This window comes from Ranitomeya imitator, chromosome 6 (assembly GCF_032444005.1).
Source record: "Ranitomeya imitator isolate aRanImi1 chromosome 6, aRanImi1.pri, whole genome shotgun sequence".
NCBI classification, from domain to species: Eukaryota; Metazoa; Chordata; class Amphibia; order Anura; family Dendrobatidae; genus Ranitomeya; species Ranitomeya imitator.
Window position 1 is genome coordinate 566,907,056 of NC_091287.1, and position 27,923 is coordinate 566,934,978.

Here is a 27,923-nt window from a genome sequence, read left to right on the forward strand (position 1 = left end):
ATAATGCTCTGCACCGTTCATTATGGCCCCATAGATGCTCCATATAAAGCTGTGCCCCATATATAATGCTCCATACTGTTCATTATTGCCCCATAGATGCTCCATATAAAGCTGTGCCCCATATATAATGCTCTGCACCGTTCATTATGGCCCCATAGATGCTCCATATAAAGCTGTGCCCCATATATAATGCTCTGCACCGTTCATTATGGCCCCATAGATGCTCCATATAAAGCTGTGCCCCATATATAATGCTCTGCACCGTTCATTATGGCCCCATAGATGCTCCTTATAAAGCTGTGCCCCATATATAATGCTCTGCACCGTTCTTTATGGCCCCATAGATGCTCCATATGAAGCTGTGCCACATATATAATGCTCTGCACCGTTCATTATGGCCCCATAGATGCTCCATATAAAGCTGTGCCACATATATAATGCTCTGCACCGTTCATTATGGCCCCATAGATGCTCCATATGAAGCTGTGCCACATATATAATGCTCTGCACCGTTCATTATGGCCCCATAGATGCTCCATATAAAGCTGTGCCACATATATAATGCTCTGCACCGTTCATTATGGCCCCATAGATGCTCCATATAAAGCTGTGCCACATATATAATGCTCTGCACCGTTCATTATGGCCCCATAGATGCTCCATATAAAGCTGTGCCATATATAATGCTCTGCACCGTTCATTATGGCCCCATAGATGCTCCATATAAAGCTGCCCCATATATAATGCTCAGCACCGTTCATTATGGCCCCATAGATGCTCCATATAAAGCTGTGCCATATATAATGCTCTGCACCGTTCATTATGGCCCCATAGATGCTCCATATAAAGCTGTGCCATATATAATGCTCTGCACCGTTCATTATGGCCCCATAGATGCTCCATATAAAGCTGTGCCATATATAATGCTCTGCACCGTTCATTATGGCCCCATAGATGCTCCATATAAAGCTGTGCCATATATAATGCTCTGCACCGTTCATTATGGCCTCATAGATGCTCCATATAAAGCTGTGCCCCATATATAATGCTCTGCACCGTTCATTATGGCCTCATAGATGCTCCATATAAAGCTGTGCCATATATAATGCTCTGCACCGTTCATTATGGCCCCATAGATGCTCCGTATAAAGCTGTGCCATATAGAATGCTCTGCACCGTTCATTATGGCCCCATAGATGCTCCATATAAAGCTGTGCCACATATATAATGCTCTGCACCGTTCATTATGCCCCATAGATGCTCCATATAAAACTGTGCCATATATAATTCTCTGCACCGTTCATTATGCCCCATAGATGCTCCATATAAATCTGGGCCCCATATAGAAGGCTCTGCACCGTTCATTATGCCCCATAGATGCTCCATATAAAGCTGTGCCATATATAATGCTCTGCACCATTGATTATGGCCCCATAGATGCTCCATATAAAGCTGGGCCCCATATAGAATGCTGCTGCTGCAATAAAAAAAAAAATCACATACTCACCCCTCTTGCTCAGGACGCCGGCGATTTCAATATTTACCTGCTCATCGTGCGGCTCCGTCTCCAGCACTGACGCTCAGCAGAGGGCCCGCACTGACTACGTCACAGCGCCCTCTAACCTGAGCGTCACTGCTAGAGGAAGCTGTGCCCCATATAGAATGCTCTGCACCGTTCATTATGGCCTCATAGATGTTCCATATAAAGCTGGGCCCCATATATATAATGCTCTGCACCTTTGATTATGGCCCCATAGATGCTCCATATAAAGCTGGGCCCCATATATAATGCTCTGCACCGTTCATTATGCCCCATAGATGCTCCATATAAAGCTGTGCCCCATATAGAATGCTCTGCACCGTTCATTATGGCCTCATAGATGCTCCATATAAAGCTGTGCCCCATATATAATGCTCTGCACCGTTCATTATGGCCCCATAGATGCTCCATATAAAGCTGTGCCATATATAATGCTCTGCACCGTTCATTATGGCCCCATAGATGCTCCATATAAAGCTGTGCCATATATAATGCTCTGCACCGTTCATTATGGCCCCATAGATGCTCCATATAAAGCTGTGCCCCATATATAATGCTCTGCACCGTTCATTATGGCCCCATAGATGCTCCATATAAAGCTGTGCCCCTTATATAATGCTCTGCACCGTTCATTATGGCCTCATAGATGCTCCATATAAAGCTGTGCCCCATATATAATGCTCTGCACCGTTCATTATGGCCCCATAGATGCTCCATATAAAGCTGTGCCCCATATACAATGCTCTGCACCGTTCATTATTGCCCCATAGATGCTCCATATAAAGCTGTGCCATATATAATGCTCTGCACCGTTCATTATGGCCCCATAGATGCTCCATATAAAGCTGTGCCATATATAATGCTCTGCACCGTTCATTATGGCCCCATAGATGCTCCATATAAAGCTGTGCCACATATAATGCTCTGCACCGTTCATTATGGCCCCATAGATGCTCCATATAAAGCTGTACCCCATATATAATGCTCTGCACCGTTCATTATGGCCTCATAGGTGCTCCATATAAAGCTGTGCCCCATATATATTGCTCTGCACCGTTCATTATGGCCTCATAGATGCTCCATATAAAGCTGTGCCATATATAATGCTCTGCACCGTTCATTATTGCCCCATAGATGCTCCTTATAAAGCTGTGCCCCATATATAATGCTCTGCACCGTTCATTATGGCCCCATAGATGCTCCATATAAAGCTGTGCCCCATATATAATGCTCCATACTGTTCATTATTGCCCCATAGATGCTCCATATAAAGCTGTGCCCCATATATAATGCTCTGCACCATTCATTATGGCCCCATAGATGCTCCATATAAAGCTGTGCCCCATATATAATGCTCTGCACCGTTCATTATGGCCCCATAGATGCTCCTTATAAAGCTGTGCCCCATATATAATGCTTTGCACCGTTCATTATGGCCCCATAGATGCTCCATATGAAGCTGTGCCACATATATAATGCTCTGCACCGTTCATTATGGCCCCATAGATGCTCCATATAAAGCTGTGCCACATATATAATGCTCTGCACCGTTCATTATGGCCCCATAGATGCTCCATATAAAGCTGTGCCCCATATATAATGCTCTGCACCGTTCATTATGGCCCCATAGATGCTCCATATAAAGCTGTGCCCCATATATAATGCTCTGCACCGTTCATTATGGCCCCATAGATGCTCCATATAAAGCTGTGCCCCATATATAATGCTCTGCACCGTTCATTATGGCCCCATAGATGCTCCTTATAAAGCTGTGCCCCATATATAATGCTCTGCACCGTTCTTTATGGCCCCATAGATGCTCCATATGAAGCTGTGCCACATATATAATGCTCTGCACCGTTCATTATGGCCCCATAGATGCTCCATATAAAGCTGTGCCACATATATCATGCTCTGCACCGTTCATTATGGCCCCATAGATGCTCCTTATAAAGCTGTGCCACATATATAATGCTCTGCACCGTTCATTATGGCCCCATAGATGCTCCATATGAAGCTGTGCCACATATATAATGCTCTGCACCGTTCATTATGGCCCCATAGATGCTCCATATAAAGCTGTGCCACATATATAATGCTCTGCACCGTTCATTATGGCCCCATAGATGCTCCATATAAAGCTGTGCCACATATATAATGCTCTGCACCGTTCATTATGGCCCCATAGATGCTCCATATAAAGCTGTGCCATATATAATGCTCTGCACCGTTCATTATGGCCCCATAGATGCTCCATATAAAGCTGCCCCATATATAATGCTCAGCACCGTTCATTATGGCCCCATAGATGCTCCATATAAAGCTGTGCCATATATAATGCTCTGCACCGTTCATTATGGCCCCATAGATGCTCCATATAAAGCTGTGCCATATATAATGCTCTGCACCGTTCATTATTGCCCCATAGATGCTCCATATAAAGCTGTGCCATATATAATGCTCTGCACCGTTCATTATGGCCCCATAGATGCTCCATATAAAGCTGTGCCATATATAATGCTCTGCACCGTTCATTATGGCCCCATAGATGCTCCATATAAAGCTGTGCCATATATAATGCTCTGCACCGTTCATTATGGCCCCATAGATGCTCCATATAAAGCTGTGCCATATATAATGCTCTGCACCGTTCATTATGGCCTCATAGATGCTCCATATAAAGCTGTGCCCCATATATAATGCTCTGCACCGTTCATTATGGCCCCATAGATGCTCCATATAAAGCTGTGCCCCATATATAATGCTCTGCACCGTTCATTATGGCCCCATAGATGCTCCATATAAAGCTGTGCCATATATAATGCTCTGCACCGTTCATTATGGCCCCATAGATGCTCCATATAAAGCTGTGCCATATATAATGCTCTGCACCGTTCATTATGGCCCCATAGATGCTCCATATAAAGCTGTGCCATATATAATGCTCTGCACCGTTCATTATGGCCTCATAGATGCTCCATATAAAGCTGTGCCCCATATATAATGCTCTGCACCGTTCATTATGGCCTCATAGATGCTCCATATAAAGCTGTGCCATATATAATGCTCTGCACCGTTCATTATGGCCCCATAGATGCTCCTTATAAAGCTGTGCCACATATATAATGCTCTGCACCGTTCATTATGGCCTCATAGATGCTCCTTATAAAGCTGTGCCACATATATAATGCTCTGCACCGTTCATTATGGCCCCATAGATGCTCCTTATAAAGCTGTGCCACATATATAATGCTCTGCACCGTTCATTATGGCCTCATAGATGCTCCTTATAAAGCTGTGCCACATATAATGCTCTGCACCGTTCATTATGGCCTCATAGATGCTCCATATAAAGCTGTGCCCCATATATAATGCTCTGCACCGTTCATTATGCCCCATAGATGCTCCATATAAAGCTGTGCCCCATATATAATGCTCTGCATCGTTCATTATGGCCTCATAGATGCTCCATATAAAGCTGTGCCATATATAATGCTCTGCACCGTTCATTATGCCCCATAGATGCTCCATATAAAGCTGTGCCACATATAATGCTCTGCACCGTTCATTATGGCCCCATAGATGCTCCATATAAAGCTGTGCCATATATAATGCTCTGCACCGTTCATTATGGCCCCATAGATGCTCCATATAAAGCTGTGCCATATATAATGCTCTGCACCGTTCATTATGGCCCCATAGATGCTCCATATAAAGCTGGGCCCCATATATATAATGCTCTGCACCTTTGATTATGGCCCCATAGATGCTCCATATAAAGCTGGGCCCCATATATAATGCTCTGCACCGTTCATTATGCCCCATAGATGCTCCATATAAAGCTGTGCCCCATATATAATGCTCTGCACCGTTCATTATGCCCCATAGATGCTCCATATAAAGCTGTGCCCCATATAGAATGCTCTGCACCGTTCATTATGGCCTCATAGATGCTCCATATAAAGCTGGGCCCCATATATATAATGCTCTGCACCTTTGATTATGGCCCCATAGATGCTCCATATAAAGCTGGGCCCCATATATAATGCTCTGCACCGTTCATTATGCCCCATAGATGCTCCATATAAAACTGTGCCATATATAATGCTCTGCACCGTTCATTATGCCCCATAGATGCTCCATATAAAGCTGTGCCATATATAATGCTCTGCACCGTTCATTATGGCCCCATAGATGCTCCATATAAAGCTGTGCCATATATAATGCTCTGCACCGTTCATTATGGCCCCATAGATGCTCCATATAAAGCTGGGCCCCATATATATAATGCTCTGCACCTTTGATTATGGCCCCATAGATGCTCCATATAAAGCTGGGCCCCATATATAATGCTCTGCACCGTTCATTATGCCCCATAGATGCTCCATATAAAGCTGTGCCCCATATATAATGCTCTGCACCGTTCATTATGCCCCATAGATGCTCCATATAAAGCTGTGCCCCATATAGAATGCTCTGCACCGTTCATTATGGCCTCATAGATGCTCCATATAAAGCTGGGCCCCATATATATAATGCTCTGCACCTTTGATTATGGCCCCATAGATGCTCCATATAAAGCTGGGCCCCATATATAATGCTCTGCACCGTTCATTATGCCCCATAGATGCTCCATATAAAACTGTGCCATATATAATGCTCTGCACCGTTCATTATGCCCCATAGATGCTCCATATAAAGCTGGGCCCCATATAGAATGCTGCTGCTGCAATAAAAAAAAAAATCACATACTCACCCCTCTTGCTCAGGACGCCAGCGATTTCAATATTTACCTGCTCATCGTGCGGCTCCGTCTCCAGCACTGACGCTCAGCAGAGGGCGCGCACTGACTACGTCACAGCGCCCTCTAACCTGAGCGTCACTGCTAGAGGAAGCTGTGCCCCATATAGAATGCTCTGCACCGTTCATTATGGCCTCATAGATGTTCCATATAAAGCTGGGCCCCATATATAATGCTCTGCACCGTTCATTATGCCCCATAGATGCTCCATATAAAGCTGTGCCATATATACGATACGATACGATACGATACACTTTATTGATCCCGTGGGAAATTATGGTATCACAGCAGCACAACTTAAATCATAAAAATCATAAAGGAATTCCATAGTTGACATGACAGTTTGTTGACAGAAGAACATTATACATTAGAATAGGTCATACACAACGAGTGAACTGAATGTAGAGAAATAAGTAGACATTCACCTTGGTGGTTTAACCCTAATGTTATTGTTGTACATCCCCATGGCAGTTGGCACAAACGATTTCCTATATTTTTCCTTCTTACACCTCAGAAGTATTAGCCGGTTGCTGAAGGTGCTCTTCTGTCTCATGAATAGCTCATATAATGGATGTGCATTATTGTTCATAATTGTCATAAACTTTCTCAGAGTTCTTTTCTCCACTACCTCCCCAAAAGAGTCCAGATTGCAGCCCCCAGCAGAACTTGCCTTCTTAATAATCCTATTCAGCTTATTAGCATCAGAGGCCCGCACACTACTACCCCAGCACGTGATTGCAAAAAAGATGGCACTTGCCACCACAGATTGGTAGAACATTTCTAACATTTTGCTGCACACATTAAAAGACCTCAGTTTCCTTAGGAAATACAGTCTGCTCATCCCCTTCTTGTAGACAAACTCTGAGTGGCATCTCCAGTCCAGTTTGCTATCCAAATGGACCCCCAAATATTTGTAACTCTCCACCTGCTCGACCTCCTGACCAGCAATAGTGATCGGTAAGCATTCCAACTTTATCCTGCTATAGTTGGCCACCAACTCCTTTGTTTTCTTAACATTTAGTTGTAGATAGTTACCATTGCACCAATCCACGAAATTCGACACCACCCTTCTATATTCCTCATCCCCCTGATCTCCCCTAATGCATCCCACAATCACGGAGTCATCCGAAAATTTTTGAAGATGGCAAAGTTCAGATTTATACTGAAAGTCTGAAGTATACAGTGTGAATAGAAAGGGCGCAAGCACCGTTCCCTGGGGGGCACCTACACTGCTCAATAATCTGCTTGACACCACTGCTCCTATCTGTACAAACTGTGGCCGATCTGATAGGTAGTGAGTTATCCAATTTCTCATCCCCACCTCCACCTTCATATCAGTCATCTTTTTGTGTAGTAAAAGTGGCTGCAGGGAGTTAAATGCACTCGAGAAATCGAAGAACATCGCTCGCACCGTGGCTCCGTCATTCTCCAGAAATGAATGTACCCTATGTAACAGAGAAAGAATAGCATCATCCACCCCCAATCTATGTCGGTAAGCAAACTGAAGGGGATCAATAAAAGCATTGACCCTCGGTCTTAAGTGAGCAAGCACTAATCTTTCCAAGGCCTTCATAGCGTGAGATGTTAAGGCTACAGGACGATAGTCATTTAGGGTTGCAGGAGAAGAAGTCTTGGGTACCGGCACCAGACAGGAAGTTTTCCATAACACCGGTACCCTCTGTGTTTGTATACTTCCATTATATAGGCGTGTAAAGACAGTACACAGCTGGTCTGCACAAACTTTAAGGACACGTGAGCTGAGTCCATCTGGTCCTGCAGCTTTACCAATGTTAAGTGACTTAAACTGCCTCCTCACATCATTTTCGGATACTCTAAAATTAGTCTGCTCATCCTCCAATATCGATGTTGCAGAATTTGCACCCAGTTCCCATCCACTATCAGTTGGCACATGTACACATGTACTGCTGAACCTGTTGAAATACTCATTCATCTCATTAGCCTTGTCCATTGTTCCTGGATCATTTTCAAGCCTCAGCTTAAGCCCAGTCAGTAATTTCATTCCTGCCCAAACCTCTCTGGTATTATTGTGGGACAGTTTCTTTTCAAGTTTAATTCTGAAGGCTTCCTGGGCCTCCTTTATTTTATGCTTCAATTCATGCTGTATCATTTTAATTTCCTCTTTGTCACCCAGTTTAAATGCCTTTTTTTTCCTGTTGAGCAAATGCTTCAATTCCTTTGTTATCCATGGCTTGTTGTTTGCAAAACACCTAATCTTTTTAGTCGGCACCAACATATCAGTGCAGAAGTTAATGTAGTCAGTCACTCTACCAACCACTTCATTAACATTTGTATACTCGTCCATTGTCCCAAGCAGCACATCCCAGTCTGTAAGATGAAAGCAATCCTGTAAAGCCTGTTCATTTGTTGGATTCCACATTCTAACTGATTTAATCTTAGGAGGCTGTGTACTAACAACAGGTTGGTAGACTGGTGACAATAGTACAAGATTGTGATCAGATTTCCCCAAGGGCGGCAGGGTAGACGATGAATAAGCATTCTTGACATTCGCATAGAGTAAGTCCAACGTAATTTTGTCACGTGTTGTACATTTAACAAATTGATAGAATTTAGGTAAGGCAGTAGACATTTTAGCCCGGTTAAAATCCCCAGAGATTACAGTAAGCGAGTTGGGGTGTTTCATCGGTGCTCTGCACCGTTCATTATGGCCTCATAGATGCTCCATATAAAGCTGTGCCCCATATATAATGCTCTGCACCGTTCATTATGGCCCCATAGATGCTCTATATAAAGCTGTGCCCCATATATAATGCTCTGCACCGTTCATTATGGCCCCATAGATGCTCAATATAAAGCTGTGCCACATATATAATGCTCTGCACCGTTCATTATGGCCCCATATATGCTCCATATAAAGCTGTACCATATATAATGCTCTGCACCGTTCATTATGGCCCCATAGATGCTCCATATAAAGCTGTGCCACATATATAATGCTCTGCACCGTTCATTATGGCCCCATAGATGCTCCATATAAAGCTGTGCCCCATATATAATGCTCTGCACCGTTCATTATGGCCTCATAGATGCTCCATATAAAGCTGTGCCCCATATATAATGCTCTGCACCGTTCATTATGGCCCCATAGATGCTCCATATAAAGCTGTGCCATATATAATGCTCTGCACCGTTCATTATGGCCCCATAGATGCTCCATATAAAGCTGTGCCATATATAATGCTCTGCACCGTTCATTATGGCCCCATAGATGCTCCATATAAAGCTGTGCCCCATATATAATGCTCTGCACCGTTCATTATGGCCCCATAGATGCTCCATATAAAGCTGTGCCCCTTATATAATGCTCTGCACCGTTCATTATGGCCTCATAGATGCTCCATATAAAGCTGTGCCCCATATATAATGCTCTGCACCGTTCATTATGGCCCCATAGATGCTCCATATAAAGCTGTGCCCCATATACAATGCTCTGCACCGTTCATTATTGCCCCATAGATGCTCCATATAAAGCTGTGCCATATATAATGCTCTGCACCGTTCATTATGGCCCCATAGATGCTCCATATAAAGCTGTGCCATATATAATGCTCTGCACCGTTCATTATGGCCCCATAGATGCTCCATATAAAGCTGTGCCACATATAATGCTCTGCACCGTTCATTATGGCCTCATAGATGCTCCATATAAAGCTGTGCCCCATATATAATGCTCAGCACCGTTCATTATGGCCTCATAGATGCTCCATATAAAGCTGTGCCCCATATATAATGCTCTGCACCGTTCATTATGGCCCCATAGATGCTCCATATAAAGCTGTACCCCATATATAATGCTCTGCACCGTTCATTATGGCCTCATAGGTGCTCCATATAAAGCTGTGCCCCATATATATTGCTCTGCACCGTTCATTATGGCCTCATAGATGCTCCATATAAAGCTGTGCCATATATAATGCTCTGCACCGTTCATTATTGCCCCATAGATGCTCCTTATAAAGCTGTGCCCCATATATAATGCTCTGCACCGTTCATTATGGCCCCATAGATGCTCCATATAAAGCTGTGCCCCATATATAATGCTCCATACTGTTCATTATTGCCCCATAGATGCTCCATATAAAGCTGTGCCCCATATATAATGCTCTGCACCGTTCATTATGGCCCCATAGATGCTCCATATAAAGCTGTGCCCCATATATAATGCTCTGCACCGTTCATTATGGCCCCATAGATGCTCCTTATAAAGCTGTGCCCCATATATAATGCTCTGCACCGTTCATTATGGCCCCATAGATGCTCCATATGAAGCTGTGCCACATATATAATGCTCTGCACCGTTCATTATGGCCCCATAGATGCTCCATATAAAGCTGTGCCACATATATAATGCTCTGCACCGTTCATTATGGCCCCATAGATGCTCCATATAAAGCTGCCCCATATATAATGCTCAGCACCGTTCATTATGGCCCCATAGATGCTCCATATAAAGCTGTGCCATATATAATGCTCTGCACCGTTCATTATGGCCCCATAGATGCTCCATATAAAGCTGCCCCATATATAATGCTCAGCACCGTTCATTATGGCCCCATAGATGCTCCATATAAAGCTGTGCCATATATAATGCTCTGCACCGTTCATTATTGCCCCATAGATGCTCCATATAAAGCTGTGCCCCATATATAATGCTCTGCACCGTTCATTATGGCCCCATAGATGCTCCATATAAAGCTGTGCCACATATATAATGCTCTGCACCGTTCATTATGGCCCCATAGATGCTCCAAATAAAGCTGTGCCCCATATATAATGCTCTGCACCGTTCATTATGGCCTCATAGATGCTCCATATAAAGCTGTGCCCCATATATAATGCTCTGCACCGTTCATTATGGCCCCATAGATGCTCCATATAAAGCTGTGCCATATATAATGCTCTGCACCGTTCATTATGGCCCCATAGATGCTCCATATAAAGCTGTGCCATATATAATGCTCTGCACCGTTCATTATGGCCCCATAGATGCTCCATATAAAGCTGTGCCCCATATATAATGCTCTGCACCGTTCATTATGGCCCCATAGATGCTCCATATAAAGCTGTGCCCCTTATATAATGCTCTGCACCGTTCATTATGGCCTCATAGATGCTCCATATAAAGCTGTGCCCCATATATAATGCTCTGCACCGTTCATTATGGCCCCATAGATGCTCCATATAAAGCTGTGCCCCATATACAATGCTCTGCACCGTTCATTATTGCCCCATAGATGCTCCATATAAAGCTGTGCCATATATAATGCTCTGCACCGTTCATTATGGCCCCATAGATGCTCCATATAAAGCTGTGCCATATATAATGCTCTGCACCGTTCATTATGGCCCCATAGATGCTCCATATAAAGCTGTGCCACATATAATGCTCTGCACCGTTCATTATGGCCCCATAGATGCTCCATATAAAGCTGTACCCCATATATAATGCTCTGCACCGTTCATTATGGCCTCATAGGTGCTCCATATAAAGCTGTGCCCCATATATATTGCTCTGCACCGTTCATTATGGCCTCATAGATGCTCCATATAAAGCTGTGCCATATATAATGCTCTGCACCGTTCATTATTGCCCCATAGATGCTCCTTATAAAGCTGTGCCCCATATATAATGCTCTGCACCGTTCATTATGGCCCCATAGATGCTCCATATAAAGCTGTGCCCCATATATAATGCTCCATACTGTTCATTATTGCCCCATAGATGCTCCATATAAAGCTGTGCCCCATATATAATGCTCTGCACCGTTCATTATGGCCCCATAGATGCTCCATATAAAGCTGTGCCCCATATATAATGCTCTGCACCGTTCATTATGGCCCCATAGATGCTCCTTATAAAGCTGTGCCCCATATATAATGCTCTGCACCGTTCATTATGGCCCCATAGATGCTCCATATGAAGCTGTGCCACATATATAATGCTCTGCACCGTTCATTATGGCCCCATAGATGCTCCATATAAAGCTGTGCCACATATATAATGCTCTGCACCGTTCATTATGGCCCCATAGATGCTCCATATAAAGCTGCCCCATATATAATGCTCAGCACCGTTCATTATGGCCCCATAGATGCTCCATATAAAGCTGTGCCATATATAATGCTCTGCACCGTTCATTATGGCCCCATAGATGCTCCATATAAAGCTGCCCCATATATAATGCTCAGCACCGTTCATTATGGCCCCATAGATGCTCCATATAAAGCTGTGCCATATATAATGCTCTGCACCGTTCATTATTGCCCCATAGATGCTCCATATAAAGCTGTGCCCCATATATAATGCTCTGCACCGTTCATTATGGCCCCATAGATGCTCCATATAAAGCTGTGCCATATATAATGCTCTGCACCGTTCATTATGGCCTCATAGATGCTCCATATAAAGCTGTGCCCCATATATAATGCTCTGCACCGTTCATTATGGCCCCATAGATGCTCCATATAAAGCTGTGCCATATATAATGCTCTGCACCGTTCATTATGGCCTCATAGATGCTCCATATAAAGCTGTGCCCCATATATAATGCTCTGCACCGTTCATTATGGCCCCATAGATGCTCCATATAAAGCTGTGCCATATATAATGCTCTGCACCGTTCATTATGGCCTCATAGATGCTCCATATAAAGCTGTGCCCCATATATATTGCTCTGCACCGTTCATTATGGCCTCATAGATGCTCCATATAAAGCTGTGCCATATATAATGCTCTGCACCGTTCATTATGCCCCATAGATGCTCCATATAAAGCTGTGCCACATATAATGCTCTGCACCGTTCAATATGGCCCCATAGATGCTCCATATAAAGCTGTGCCATATATAATGCTCTGCACCGTTCATTATGGCCCCATAGATGCTCCATATAAAGCTGTGCCATATATAATGCTCTGCACCGTTCATTATGGCCCCATAGATGCTCCATATAAAGCTGTGCCATATATAATGCTCTGCACCGTTCATTATTGCCCCATAGATGCTCCTTATAAAGCTGTGCCCCATATATAATGCTCTGCACCGTTCATTATGGCCCCATAGATGCTCCATATAAAGCTGTGCCCCATATATAATGCTCCATACTGTTCATTATTGCCCCATAGATGCTCCATATAACGCTGTGCCCCATATATAATGCTCTGCACCGTTCATTATGGCCCCATAGATGCTCCATATAAAGCTGTGCCCCATATATAATGCTCTGCACCGTTCATTATGGCCCCATAGATGCTCCATATAAAGCTGCGCCCCATATATAATGCTCTGCACCGTTCATTATGGCCCCATAGATGCTCCTTATAAAGCTGTGCCCCATATATAATGCTCTGCACCGTTCATTATGGCCCCATAGATGCTCCATATGAAGCTGTGCCACATATATAATGCTCTGCACCGTTCATTATGGCCCCATAGATGCTCCATATAAAGCTGTGCCACATATATAATGCTCTGCACCGTTCATTATGGCCCCATAGATGCTCCATATAAAGCTGCCCCATATATAATGCTCAGCACCGTTCATTATGGCCCCATAGATGCTCCTTATAAAGCTGTGCCCCATATATAATGCTCTGCACCGTTCATTATGGCCCCATAGATGCTCCATATGAAGCTGTGCCACATATATAATGCTCTGCACCGTTCATTATGGCCCCATAGATGCTCCATATAAAGCTGTGCCACATATATAATGCTCTGCACCGTTCATTATGGCCCCATAGATGCTCCATATAAAGCTGCCCCATATATAATGCTCAGCACCGTTCATTATGGCCCCATAGATGCTCCATATAAAGCTGTGCCATATATAATGCTCTGCACCGTTCATTATGGCCCCATAGATGCTCCATATAAAGCTGCCCCATATATAATGCTCAGCACCGTTCATTATGGCCCCATAGATGCTCCATATAAAGCTGTGCCATATATAATGCTCTGCACCGTTCATTATTGCCCCATAGATGCTCCATATAAAGCTGTGCCCCATATATAATGCTCTGCACCGTTCATTATGGCCCCATAGATGCTCCATATAAAGCTGTGCCATATATAATGCTCTGCACCGTTCATTATGGCCTCATAGATGCTCCATATAAAGCTGTGCCCCATATATAATGCTCTGCACCGTTCATTATGGCCCCATAGATGCTCCATATAAAGCTGTGCCATATATAATGCTCTGCACCGTTCATTATGGCCTCATAGATGCTCCATATAAAGCTGTGCCCCATATATATTGCTCTGCACCGTTCATTATGGCCTCATAGATGCTCCATATAAAGCTGTGCCATATATAATGCTCTGCACCGTTCATTATTGCCCCATAGATGCTCCTTATAAAGCTGTGCCCCATATATAATGCTCTGCACCGTTCATTATGGCCCCATAGATGCTCCATATAAAGCTGTGCCCCATATATAATGCTCCATACTGTTCATTATTGCCCCATAGATGCTCCATATAACGCTGTGCCCCATATATAATGCTCTGCACCGTTCATTATGGCCCCATAGATGCTCCATATAAAGCTGTGCCCCATATATAATGCTCTGCACCGTTCATTATGGCCCCATAGATGCTCCATATAAAGCTGCGCCCCATATATAATGCTCTGCACCGTTCATTATGGCCCCATAGATGCTCCTTATAAAGCTGTGCCCCATATATAATGCTCTGCACCGTTCATTATGGCCCCATAGATGCTCCATATGAAGCTGTGCCACATATATAATGCTCTGCACCGTTCATTATGGCCCCATAGATGCTCCATATAAAGCTGTGCCACATATATAATGCTCTGCACCGTTCATTATGGCCCCATAGATGCTCCATATAAAGCTGCCCCATATATAATGCTCAGCACCGTTCATTATGGCCCCATAGATGCTCCATATAAAGCTGTGCCATATATAATGCTCTGCACCGTTCATTATGGCCCCATAGATGCTCCATATAAAGCTGTGCCATATATAATGCTCAGCACCGTTCATTATGGCCCCATAGATGCTCCATATAAAGCTGTGCCCCATATATAATGCTCTGCACCGTTCATTATGGCCCCATAGATGCTCCATATAAAGCTGTGCCATATATAATGCTCTGCACCGTTCATTATGGCCCCATAGATGCTCCTTATAAAGCTGTGCCACATATATAATGCTCTGCACCGTTCATTATGGCCTCATAGATGCTCCTTATAAAGCTGTGCCACATATATAATGCTCAGCACCGTTCATTATGGCCTCATAGATGCTCCATATAAAGCTGTGCCCCATATAATGCTCTGCACCGTTCATTATGCCCCATAGATGCTCCATATAAAGCTGTGCCCCATATATAATGCTCAGCACCGTTCATTATGGCCTCATAGATGCTCCATATAAAGCTGTGCCATATATAATGCTCTGCACCGTTCATTATGGCCCCATAGATGCTCCATATAAAGCTGTGCCCCATATATAATGCTCAGCACCGTTCATTATGGCCTCATAGATGCTCCATATAAAGCTGTGCCATATATAATGCTCTGCACCGTTCATTATGACCCCATAGATGCTCCATATAAAGCTGTGCCCCATATAATGCTCTGCACCGTTCATTATGCCCCATAGATGCTCCATATAAAGCTGTGCCCCACATATAATGCTCTGCACCGTTCATTATGGCCCCATAGATGCTCCATATAAAGCTGTGCCATATATAATGCTCTGCACCGCTCATTATGGCCCCATAGATGCTCCTTATAAAGCTGTGCCCCATATATAATGCTCTGCACCGTTCATTATGGCCCCATAGATGCTCCTTATAAAGCTGTGCCATATATAATGCTCTGCACCGTTCATTATGGCCCCATAGATGCTCCATAAAAAGCTGTGCCATATATAATGCTCTGCACCGCTCATTATGGCCCCATAGATGCTCCTTATAAAGCTGTGCCATATATAATGCTCTGCACCGTTCATTATGGCCCCATAGATGCTCCATATAAAGCTGTGCCATATATAATGCTCTGCACCGTTCATTATGGCCCCATAGACGCTCCATATAAAGCTGTGCCATATATAATGCTCTGCACCGCTCATTATGGCCCCATAGATGCTCCATATAAAGCTGTGCCCCATATATAATGCTCTGCACCGTTCATTATGGCCCCATAGATGCTCCATATAAAGCTGTGCCATATATAATGCTCTGCACCGTTCATTATGGCCCCATAGATGCTCCATATAAAGCTGTGCCCCATATATAATGCTCTGCACCGCTCATTATGGCCCCATAGTTGCTCCATATAAAGCTGTGCCCCATATATAATGCTCTGCACCGCTCATTATGGCCCCATAGATGCTCAATATAAAGCTGTGCCCCATATATAATGCTCTGCACCGCTCATTATGGCCCCATAGATGCTCCTTATAAAGCTGTGCCCTATATAATGCTCTGCACCGTTCATTATGGCCCCATAGTTGCTCCATAGAAAGCTGTGCCCCATATATAATGCTCTGCACCGTTCATTATGGCCTCATAGATGCTCCATATAAAGCTGTGCCATATATAATGCTCTGCACCGTTTATTATGGCCCCATAGATGTTCCATATAAAGCTGTGCCATATATAATGCTCTGCACTGTTCATTATGGCCCCATAGATGCTCCATATAAAGCTGTGCCATATATAATGCTCTGCACCGTTCATTATGGCCCCATAGATGCTCCATATAAAGCTGTGCCATATATAATGCTCTGCACCATTCATTATTGCCCCATGGATGCTCCATATAAAGCTGTGCCACATATAATGCTCTGCACCGTTCATTATGGCCCCATAGATGCTCCATATAAAGCTGTGCCATATATAATGCTCTGCACCGTTCATTATGGCCCCATAGATGCTCCATATAAAGCTGTGCCATATATAATGCTCTGCACCGTTCATTATGCCCCATAGATGCTCCATATAAAGCTGTGCCACATATAATGCTCTGCACCGTTCATTATGGCCCCATAGATGCTCCATATAAAGCTGTGCCATATATAATGCTCTGCACCGTTCATTATGGCCCCATAGATGCTCCATATAAAGCTGTGCCATATATAATGCTCTGCACCGTTCATTATGGCCCCATAGATGCTCCATATAAAGCTGGGCCCCATATATATAATGCTCTGCACCTTTGATTATGGCCCCATAGATGCTCCATATAAAGCTGTGCCCCATATATAATGCTCTGCACCGCTCATTATGGCCCCATAGATGCTCCATATAAAGCTGTGCCCCATATATAATGCTCTGCACCGCTCATTATGGCCCCATAGATGCTCCTTATAAAGCTGTGCCCTATATAATGCTCTGCACCGTTCATTATGGCCCCATAGTTGCTCCATAGAAAGCTGTGCCCCATATATAATGCTCTGCACCGTTCATTATGGCCTCATAGATGCTCCATATAAAGCTGTGCCATATATAATGCTCTGCACCGTTCATTATGGCCCCATAGATGTTCCATATAAAGCTGTGCCATATATAATGCTCTGCACTGTTCATTATGGCCCCATAGATGCTCCATATAAAGCTGTGCCACATATAATGCTCTGCACCGTTCATTATGGCCCCATAGATGCTCCATATAAAGCTGTGCCATATATAATGCTCTGCACCGTTCATTATGGCCCCATAGATGCTCCATATAAAGCTGTGCCATATATAATGCTCTGCACCGTTCATTATGCCCCATAGATGCTCCATATAAAGCTGTGCCACATATAATGCTCTGCACCGTTCATTATGGCCCCATAGATGCTCCATATAAAGCTGTGCCATATATAATGCTCTGCACCGTTCATTATGGCCCCATAGATGCTCCATATAAAGCTGTGCCATATATAATGCTCTGCACCGTTCATTATGGCCCCATAGATGCTCCATATAAAGCTGGGCCCCATATATATAATGCTCTGCACCTTTGATTATGGCCCCATAGATGCTCCATATAAAGCTGGGCCCCATATATAATGCTCTGCACCGTTCATTATGCCCCATAGATGCTCCATATAAAGCTATGCCCCATATATAATGCTCTGCACCGTTCATTATGCCCCATAGATGCTCCATATAAAGCTGTGCCCCATATAGAATGCTCTGCACCGTTCATTATGGCCTCATAGATGTTCCATATAAAGCTGGGCCCCATATATATAATGCTCTGCACCTTTGATTATGGCCCCATAGATGCTCCATATAAAGCTGTGCCATATATAATGCTCTGCACCGTTCATTATGCCCCATAGATGCTCCATATAAAACTGTGCCATATATAATGCTCTGCACCGTTCATTATGCCCCATAGATGCTCCATATAAAGCTGGGCCCCATATAGAATGCTCTGCACCGTTCATTATGCCCCATAGATGCTCCATATAAAGCTGTGCCATATATAATGCTCTGCACCATTGATTATGGCCCCATAGATGCTCCATATAAAGCTGGGCCCCATATATAATGCTCTGAACCGTTCATTATGGCCCCATAGATGCTCCATATAAAGCTGTGACATATATAATGCTCTGCACCGTTCATTATGGCCCCATAGATGCTCCATATAAAGCTGGGCCCCATATATATAATGCTCTGCACCTTTGATTATGGCCCCATAGATGCTCCATATAAAGCTGTGCCCCATATATAATGCTCTGCACCGCTCATTATGGCCCCATAGATGCTCCATATAAAGCTGTGCCCCATATATAATGCTCTGCACCGCTCATTATGGCCCCATAGATGCTCCTTATAAAGCTGTGCCCTATATAATGCTCTGCACCGTTCATTATGGCCCCATAGTTGCTCCATAGAAAGCTGTGCCCCATATATAATGCTCTGCACCGTTCATTATGGCCTCATAGATGCTCCATATAAAGCTGTGCCATATATAATGCTCTGCACCGTTCATTATGGCCCCATAGATGTTCCATATAAAGCTGTGCCATATATAATGCTCTGCACTGTTCATTATGGCCCCATAGATGCTCCATATAAAGCTGTGCCACATATAATGCTCTGCACCGTTCATTATGGCCCCATAGATGCTCCATATAAAGCTGTGCCATATATAATGCTCTGCACCGTTCATTATGGCCCCATAGATGCTCCATATAAAGCTGTGCCATATATAATGCTCTGCACCGTTCATTATGCCCCATAGATGCTCCATATAAAGCTGTGCCACATATAATGCTCTGCACCGTTCATTATGGCCCCATAGATGCTCCATATAAAGCTGTGCCATATATAATGCTCTGCACCGTTCATTATGGCCCCATAGATGCTCCATATAAAGCTGTGCCATATATAATGCTCTGCACCGTTCATTATGGCCCCATAGATGCTCCATATAAAGCTGGGCCCCATATATATAATGCTCTGCACCTTTGATTATGGCCCCATAGATGCTCCATATAAAGCTGGGCCCCATATATAATGCTCTGCACCGTTCATTATGCCCCATAGATGCTCCATATAAAGCTATGCCCCATATATAATGCTCTGCACCGTTCATTATGCCCCATAGATGCTCCATATAAAGCTGTGCCCCATATAGAATGCTCTGCACCGTTCATTATGGCCTCATAGATGTTCCATATAAAGCTGGGCCCCATATATATAATGCTCTGCACCTTTGATTATGGCCCCATAGATGCTCCATATAAAGCTGGGCCCCATATATAATGCTCTGCACCGTTCATTATGCCCCATAGATGCTCCATATAAAACTGTGCCATATATAATGCTCTGCACCGTTCATTATGCCCCATAGATGCTCCATATAAAGCTGGGCCCCATATAGAATGCTCTGCACCGTTCATTATGCCCCATAGATGCTCCATATAAAGCTGTGCCATATATAATGCTCTGCACCATTGATTATGGCCCCATAGATGCTCCATATAAAGCTGGGCCCCATATAGAATGCTGCTGCTGCAATAAAAAAAAAATCACATACTCACCCCTCTTGCTCAAGACGCCGGCGCTTTCAATATTTACCTGCTCATCGTGCGGCTCCGTCTCCAGCACTGACGCTCAGCAGAGGGCCCGCACTGACTACGTCACAGCGCCCTCTAACCTGAGCGTCACTGCTAGAGGATGCTGGAGACAGAGCCGCACCGGAGCGAGGAGCAGGTAAATATCGCGCAGCGCTGCGCTCCCCGTATACTTACCTGCTCCTGTTGCGGTCCCTGCAGTCCCTGGCTTCCCCGGCGCTGCAGCTTCTTCCTGTAATTGAGCGGTCACAGTTACCGATCATTGACAGCAGTGAATATGCGGCTCCACCTCTATGGAAGGTGGAGCCGCCTATTCATTACTGTAATGAGCGGTGCCATGTGACCACTCAGTACAGGAAGCCAGGGACTGCAGGGACCGCAACAGGAGCAGGTAAGTATAACTACACAGCCCCCGCTCCCCCTCACCTGCCGACCTCCCAGTATATGACTCGAGTATAAGCCGAGAGGGGGACTTTCAGCCCAAAAAAAGGGCTGAAAATCTCGGCTTATACTCGAGGATATACGGCATCTTCCAGCCACGTTCTGCCACTTACATTGTGTAGTGTAATACACTGGTCCTGAGTTTTAGTGCAGTCTTCTCCCCAAAAAAGGGAAATTTAAATTGGCTCTAAGTGGATCTATGTCAGCTCTGTTAGTTTGTCGTACACCTTCCAGCCACGTTCTACCACTTACATTGTGTAGAGTAATACACTACGCCTGAGTTTTGTTGCAGTCTCCCCCCCCCCCAAAAAAAAAAAAGGGAAATTAAAATTCTCCACAAGTTTATATACACCTACTACCTTGTTTCACAGTACCATATAATGGTTGTTATTTTGGTTAGATTTTTCCAAAAATGAGGAAGTCTGGTAGAAGAGGCCGTGGGCGGGCGTTGCCAGCTGGTACTGATGGTGGTGGTGGAGCATCTGGTGGTAGTGGGAAAAGCAAAATAGCACCAAAGGCTGGAGGTGTTGAGCCAGCGTCATCGTCTGGCTACACAAGGCCTCGAAGGCTCCGTTATCTGGGAGTAGGAAAACAGCTTTTAAAGCCGGAGCAGCAGGAAAAGGTTTTGGCTTTCCTTGCTGGCTCAGCCTCTAGCTCTTTCGCCTCCTCTTCAGAAAGTTCCAAATATAAAAGCAGCGAGTCGTCAGTGGATGCTCCCAGTCAGGAACAAGACGTTTCCTTGTGTCCTTCACCCAAACCAAAAGTGAAGGATGCGTCAGGCGACACTACAGGTTACTCCATGGAGCTCTTTACACATACCGTGCCTGGGTTAGAACGGGAAATTGTTAACAGCCCATTACAAGATGAATCGGACGTGGAGTGCACTGATGCACAGCCACAGCTAGATTATTATGCTGTTCCATTGACTTAGATCACTACATTGCCCTCGCAGTGTACTGAGCCAGAATCTGACCCTGATGAGACTATGGTGCCCCGTCCCGAATGCTATAGCACCTTACACGGTGACACAGAGGAAGGTGCACATGACATTGAAGAGGAGGTGATAGATGACCCAGTTGTTGACCCAGATTGGCAGCCATTGGGGGAAGAGGGTGCCGCTGGCAGTAGCTCTGAAGCGGAGGAGGATGATCCACAGCAGCCATCTACATCGCAACAGCTTTCATCTGGCAGGCCCGTATCTGGCCAAAAATGTTTGTCAAATCCAAAAACAGTTTTAGGACAGCGTGGCCATCCGGTGAAAGTAGCACAGCGTGCAATGCCTGAAAAGGTATTCCATAGTAGGAAGAGTGCAGTGTGGGAATTTTTTAACCAAGATCCGAATGATCAGTCAAAAGTTATCTGTAAGAAATGCTCAAAGACCTTTAGCAGAGGGAAGAATCTCCAAAGTTTAAATGCAACGTGCATGCTTAGACATTTAACCAGCATGCACTTGCAAGCCTGGACTAACTACCAAACGTCCCGTACCGTTGGTGCACCTGCTCAGAATGAAGGTAGTCAGCAACGCTACATTGCTTCACTCACTGTAAGCCCACCGGTTAGGACACCACCAGCAGCAAATGTGGAGGTATCGTCGCAAGACCAAAGCAGTCAGGGAATCACAAGGTTCTTGGTAGGAAACACTGTAGGTAGGCCAACATCAAGAATACTATCACCAACCCTCTCTCAATCTGCCATGTCCACCACCCCCACCGCTAATTCCACCATATGCAGCTCTACAGTCCAGCTCACCCTACAAGAGACTCTCGTTAGGAAAAGAAAGTACTCTTCCTCTCATCCGCGTACGCAGGGTTTGAATGCCCACATTGCTAGACTAATCTCGTTAGAGATGATGCCCTAACGGTTAGTTGAAAGCGAAGCTTTCAAAGCCCTGATGGCCTACGCAGTACCACACTATGACCTACCCAGTCGACACTTCTTTGAGAGAAAAGCCATCCCAGCCCTCCACCAGCATGTCAAAGAGCGCATCGTCCATGCACTCAGGCAATCAGTCAGTAGAAAGGTGCACCTCACAACAGATGCATGGACCAGTAGGCATGGCCAGGGACGTTACGTGTCCATCATGTCGCACTGGGTTAATGCGGTAGATGCAGGGTCCACAGGGGACAGCCATAGTAGGACAGTTCTGCCTTGCCCACGGTCTAGGAAACAGTTGGCTGTAGGTGTTCGACACCCCTCCTCCTCCTCCTCCTTCTCCTCCAGAAGTGAAAGCTCGTCCACAGACCGCAGTCGCACGACCACTCCATCCGCAGCTGCCACTGTTGCACACGAGGTGTCACATTATGGAACAGCTAGTGGTAAGCGTCAGCAGGTTGTGCTACAAATGAAGTGTTTGGGCGACAACAGACACACCGCGGAAGTACTGGCTGAGTACTTGCAGCAAGAAACTCAGCCATGGCTGGGCAGTGTACATCTTGAGGCAGGCAAGGTAGTGAGTGATAACGGAAGGAATTTCATGGCTGCCATAGCCCTTTCAGAACTGAAACACATTCCTTGCCTGGCTCACACCTTGAACCTGGTGGTGCAGTGCTTCCTGAAAAATTATCCGGGGTTACCAGCCCTGCTCCTGAATGTGCGATGATTTTGCTCGCACATCCGCTGGTCGTCTATATACTCCAGCCGTATGCTGAACCATCAGCGATCGCTGAACCTTCCCCAGCATCGCCTAATAATCGAGGTTGCAACAAGGTGGAACTCCACAATGCACATGCTTCAGAGACTGTGCGAACAGAGGCGTGCTGTAATGTATTTGTGGGAGGATACACATACACGGGCAGGCAGTTGGATGGCAGACATGGAGTTGTCTGGTGTGCAGTGGTCGAAGCTCCAAGACCTCTGTCAAGTCCTTCAGTGTTTTGAGGAATGCACACGGCTGGTAAGTGCAGACGACGCCATCATAAGCATGAGTATCCCACTAATGTGTCTGCTGATGCAAAGTTTGACACACATTAAGGATCAGGCGTCTGCGGCCGAGGAGGAGGGAAGCCTTGATGACAGTCAGCCATTGTCTGGTCAGGGAACTCTCCTGGACGAGGTGGCGGACGAAGAGGAGGAGGAGGATGATGGGGATGGATATTTATGGGATGAGGATGCATCTCAAGGGGCAATAGAAACTGGTGGCATTGCAAGGTCAGGTACAGGGTTTTTGCGGGACACAAGTGATGTTGATTTGCAAGAAAGTGCTCGTCAACCCAGCACAAGCAGTGAATTGACACCTGGAACATTGGCCCACATGGCGGATTATGCCTTGTGTATCCTAAAAAGGGACCCCCACATTATAAAAATGATGACCGATGATGATTACTGGTTGGGCTGCCTCCTGGATCCACGATATAAAGGGAAATTACAAAATATCATGCCACATGAGAACTTTGAGCAAATATTGGCTACCAAACAAGCAACTCTTGTAAATCGTTTGGTTCAGGCATTCCCAGCACACAGCAGCGGTGATGGTTCTCACACGAGCCGTAGGGGGCAACATGGCAGAGGTGTTAGAGGTGCACAAATCAGAAGTGGCGTTGGACAGAGGGGTTTTTATGACCAGGTTGTGGAGTGATTTCGCAATGACCGCTGACACGACAGGTACTGCTGCATCGATTCAAAGTGACAGGAGACAACATTTCTCCAGTATGGTTACGAACTATTTTTCCTCCCTTATCGATGTTCTCCCTCACAGGTCATTCCCATTTGATTACTGGGCATCAAAAATAGACAAAAATAGACCTGGCCTGAATTGGCAGAATATGCATTACAGGAGCTCGCTTGCCCGGCAGCTAGTGTGCTATCAGAAAGAGTCTTCAGTGCTGCTGGTTCAATACTGACCGAAAAAAAGGACACGTCTGGCTCCCCGAAATGTTGATGATCTAACCTTCATTAAAATGAACCAATCATGGATTTCAAATTATTTTGCTCCAGCTTCCCCTGCTGACACGTAGCTTGCCTGAAAAATGTCTTGCTTTTGTCCTCCTCTTACTGACTGCTCCAATTTCTCCATTTGCAGCTGCTGAATGTCCACCATAGGCCATTTTTATACCTCCCTAAATGGGCTGACTCCCCCCACAGGGCCGTGGTCACCACTTTACGCAAGCACCCGTGCGAGTGCCGTTTGCCTGGACAGGTGTGTGCGCCCACTTTTGGGCGACGGCACTGGCACAGGGTCCCTCATAGCACAATGAAGTGTCTGACGGTGGTGGTGCACATCCAACGTCAGACGCACCGTCGTAATATGAGGGGCCCTGTGCCAGTACCGCCGCCCACGAGAGAGTGTTCCCCCCCAGCTCGAACAGTGCTCTACCACTTGCAAAACTTACCTCTCACTGCTCCACCACTGTGTAGTCTGTGCTGTTAAATCCTTCAATGGCACTGCCAATACAAATTTGTTGAAATGATAGATGATAGTTAAAATATACAGGGTCCCTGGCCTCCATTTAGACCAGTTAATACCAGTCAAACACACCGCCGTACTATGAGGGGCCCTGTGCCAGTGCCAATGCCAACTAGTGCCCCCCCCCCCTGCTTGCTCAGGATCACAGCATTTGCAAAGTTGAAATACTTACCTCTCCCTGCTCCACCGCTGTGACATATTCCGCGTTTCTTGGGCTCACGAAAATCTTGAGCCAGCCCTACGCCCCACAACTTTAGCCAAAAGAGCCCCTGTTTTCAATGCCTAACTATTATTATAAAGTAAATTAAGATTGACAAGCTTCAGTAATACGAATTGATGTTTTTGGCATTAAAATGGTCACTGTAGGTGTTTTCCTGGCCTCCACTCACTGCCGACTTTGATTCCCCATTGACTTGCATTGGGTTTCGTGTTTCGGCCGACCCCCGACTTTTCGCAGTAATCGGCCGATTTCACCCGACCCGACTTTTGAGAAAGTCGGGTTTCGCGAAACCCAACTCAATCTTAAAAAAAGTAGAAGTCGCTCAACTCTAAAGAAGACTACAGTATGATAAGTTTCACCTCTTTAATTTCTGAATTATCGTTCGTCCCTGTCCTAACCTGCCACTCTCCCAGTTCTGTCCCATTCCCCACCACTATCCTGCCACCTATTACTCCCTGCGTGGAGTGCACTTATTGTTAAATAAAGCTTTTAACTCTTGATCTGCCTCCTGTCTGTAACGACATCCCGCGTTCCTGCGATTTCTTCACACCAGTGTTTTCTTTGTTTGCAGCACTGGAGTGGTGCTTTAAATGTAAGCCCCCTGCTCCCGTTCTTATATTCACATTCTGGGAATATTATCTTTTACTAATACCGCTCCAGTCCCTGGCGACATCTTGTCCCCGTAATTTGACGGGTTTTAAGTCAGCAGTTTCATCACAAGAGCCCAATGTGAGTTTAAGACCTAGGATGAGGTTCTCAGAGATGTATTGAAAAGTGACCTTCGGCACGCTCTGTGAAACACTGGGACTGCAGGCAGGCCACTTTTCACCGGAGTCCGACTGGAGCAACGTTGGAAAAGAATTAAGGATTTGGCAGGTGAATATGAGACTGTGAGCAGGGGAATTACATGTAAAGCACCACTCCAACAGTGCAACAAAAAATGCTGGAGTGGAGCTTTTGCCTGGGAGGGACCATAAGAGGGGGGTAGTGTTACGCACCAGTCCTGGATATGTGCTTTGCTTCCCTCTCTATGGTCCGCTGAACTCTGCTATGCTCCATATCGGGCTTGCAGATGTCCCGGCATGATCCCATTTGAGCATCAGCCTGAGCTTATATAATTGAGACTCACCCTTTTGTCTTGGCTTTGCATTAAGACCTCTGAGTTGGTGGACATTGGCATGCTAATTGGCTTTCGAGCACTGCATCTGAGGTTTTCTGACATACTCCACCTGCTTGCGGTCTACCGCATTCTGCCTACTTGCCTGTGGTCTCCTGTTCCTTGGCTGTCCTTCTCCCATGTGCTCCTGCCATCTGTTGCGCTGACGCCTGTGATCTGTGTGCCCACCCAAACCTTGGGCTTGGAGGATCCACCTCACCTGGTGAATCTAACAAGTAGTCTGAGGGATATGGGTCTTTTTTTAGCAGTTTGTGAGAGAGAGAGGACATGTGTCTGTGAGAGGGGGAATAGGGAGCAGTCTGTGAGAGATGCATGGGGAGTCTCTGTTTTAGAGGAAGTATGGGGAGAAGTCTCAGAGAAAGGGGAGTCTGTGATAGAAATGATCATTGCCAAATAGAGATCAAATGAAGGAACGAACATATGCCAATTTCATTATGGACTTTGAGATCTATGACATCTCTCCAATTGGCTGACGTCAGATTTTGGAATATTTGGAGCTCACCCACCTCCTGTCTCTGACACAGCCGGCACCAAGTATTTGGACTCTGCCAAAACTCTCATCTCCATGTTCTTCTTCCCCATTCCAAAATTCCTGAGAGATGTTATGGCGAAGCGGCGGAGTGATCGCCACCGTGGTCCATTAATACCTAAGAAAGAAAGGACATTAAGTCATTACTGGCTGCATACAGAACAAGAGTTTTCTAGTCCTCACCTCATTACCATAATACCCCTTACAAGCCTTAAAGTCATACAGTCAGATAAAGTGCCCAAACATCCACCACAATGCCCCTGGTGTCAGCATCCTGGTCTATCCTATTTGGGAGGCATGCACCGCCTCATGAAGAATTGTGTAGGACTTCACCGTTTGAAAAGTATCGTTCTACATAGAAAAATCTGATGTGGAGAGCGGGGATGATAACTGTACATGTGAACTTATCTGTGCCCTGTTTCCAAGAGATTGTAACTGCAGCTTCATCTCCCTCCTCCCCACCCCCTGTTTTGTATATACTGTATGACTCTAAATTCATTTCTTAGAGGAAGGACAAAGACACTGACAGAGATCCTACATGATGCTTTAATCTCACCATATCCCTCGGTGGACAGATACAACACTGGGATGTAGGGACGTGCACTGAACTGCTCGGCGTGATTTATCAGAGCGTCTTTCACCGTCTCGTAGCCGCACAGGACGACCACAGGTTCTGACAATTTCCAGATGGTGAACACGGAGCCATATTTTTGGCTGAGCTGAT

The 27,923-nt window shown here is 45.3% G+C and overlaps 1 protein-coding gene across 1 annotated transcript in view; it reads right to left on the reverse strand.

Annotated features, from left to right (window-relative positions):
• Positions 1 to 27,923, reverse strand: part of LOC138643220 (cytochrome P450 2C20-like) — a 253,161-nt gene that overhangs the window by 182,009 nt on the left and 43,229 nt on the right. The window contains exons 3-4 of the mRNA XM_069732081.1: positions 27,756 to 27,918; positions 27,177 to 27,317 (exon numbers count right to left, since the gene is read on the reverse strand). Of these exons, the coding sequence (XP_069588182.1) occupies positions 27,177 to 27,317; positions 27,756 to 27,918 (304 nt within the window). The remainder of the gene's footprint in view (positions 1 to 27,176; positions 27,318 to 27,755; positions 27,919 to 27,923) is intronic.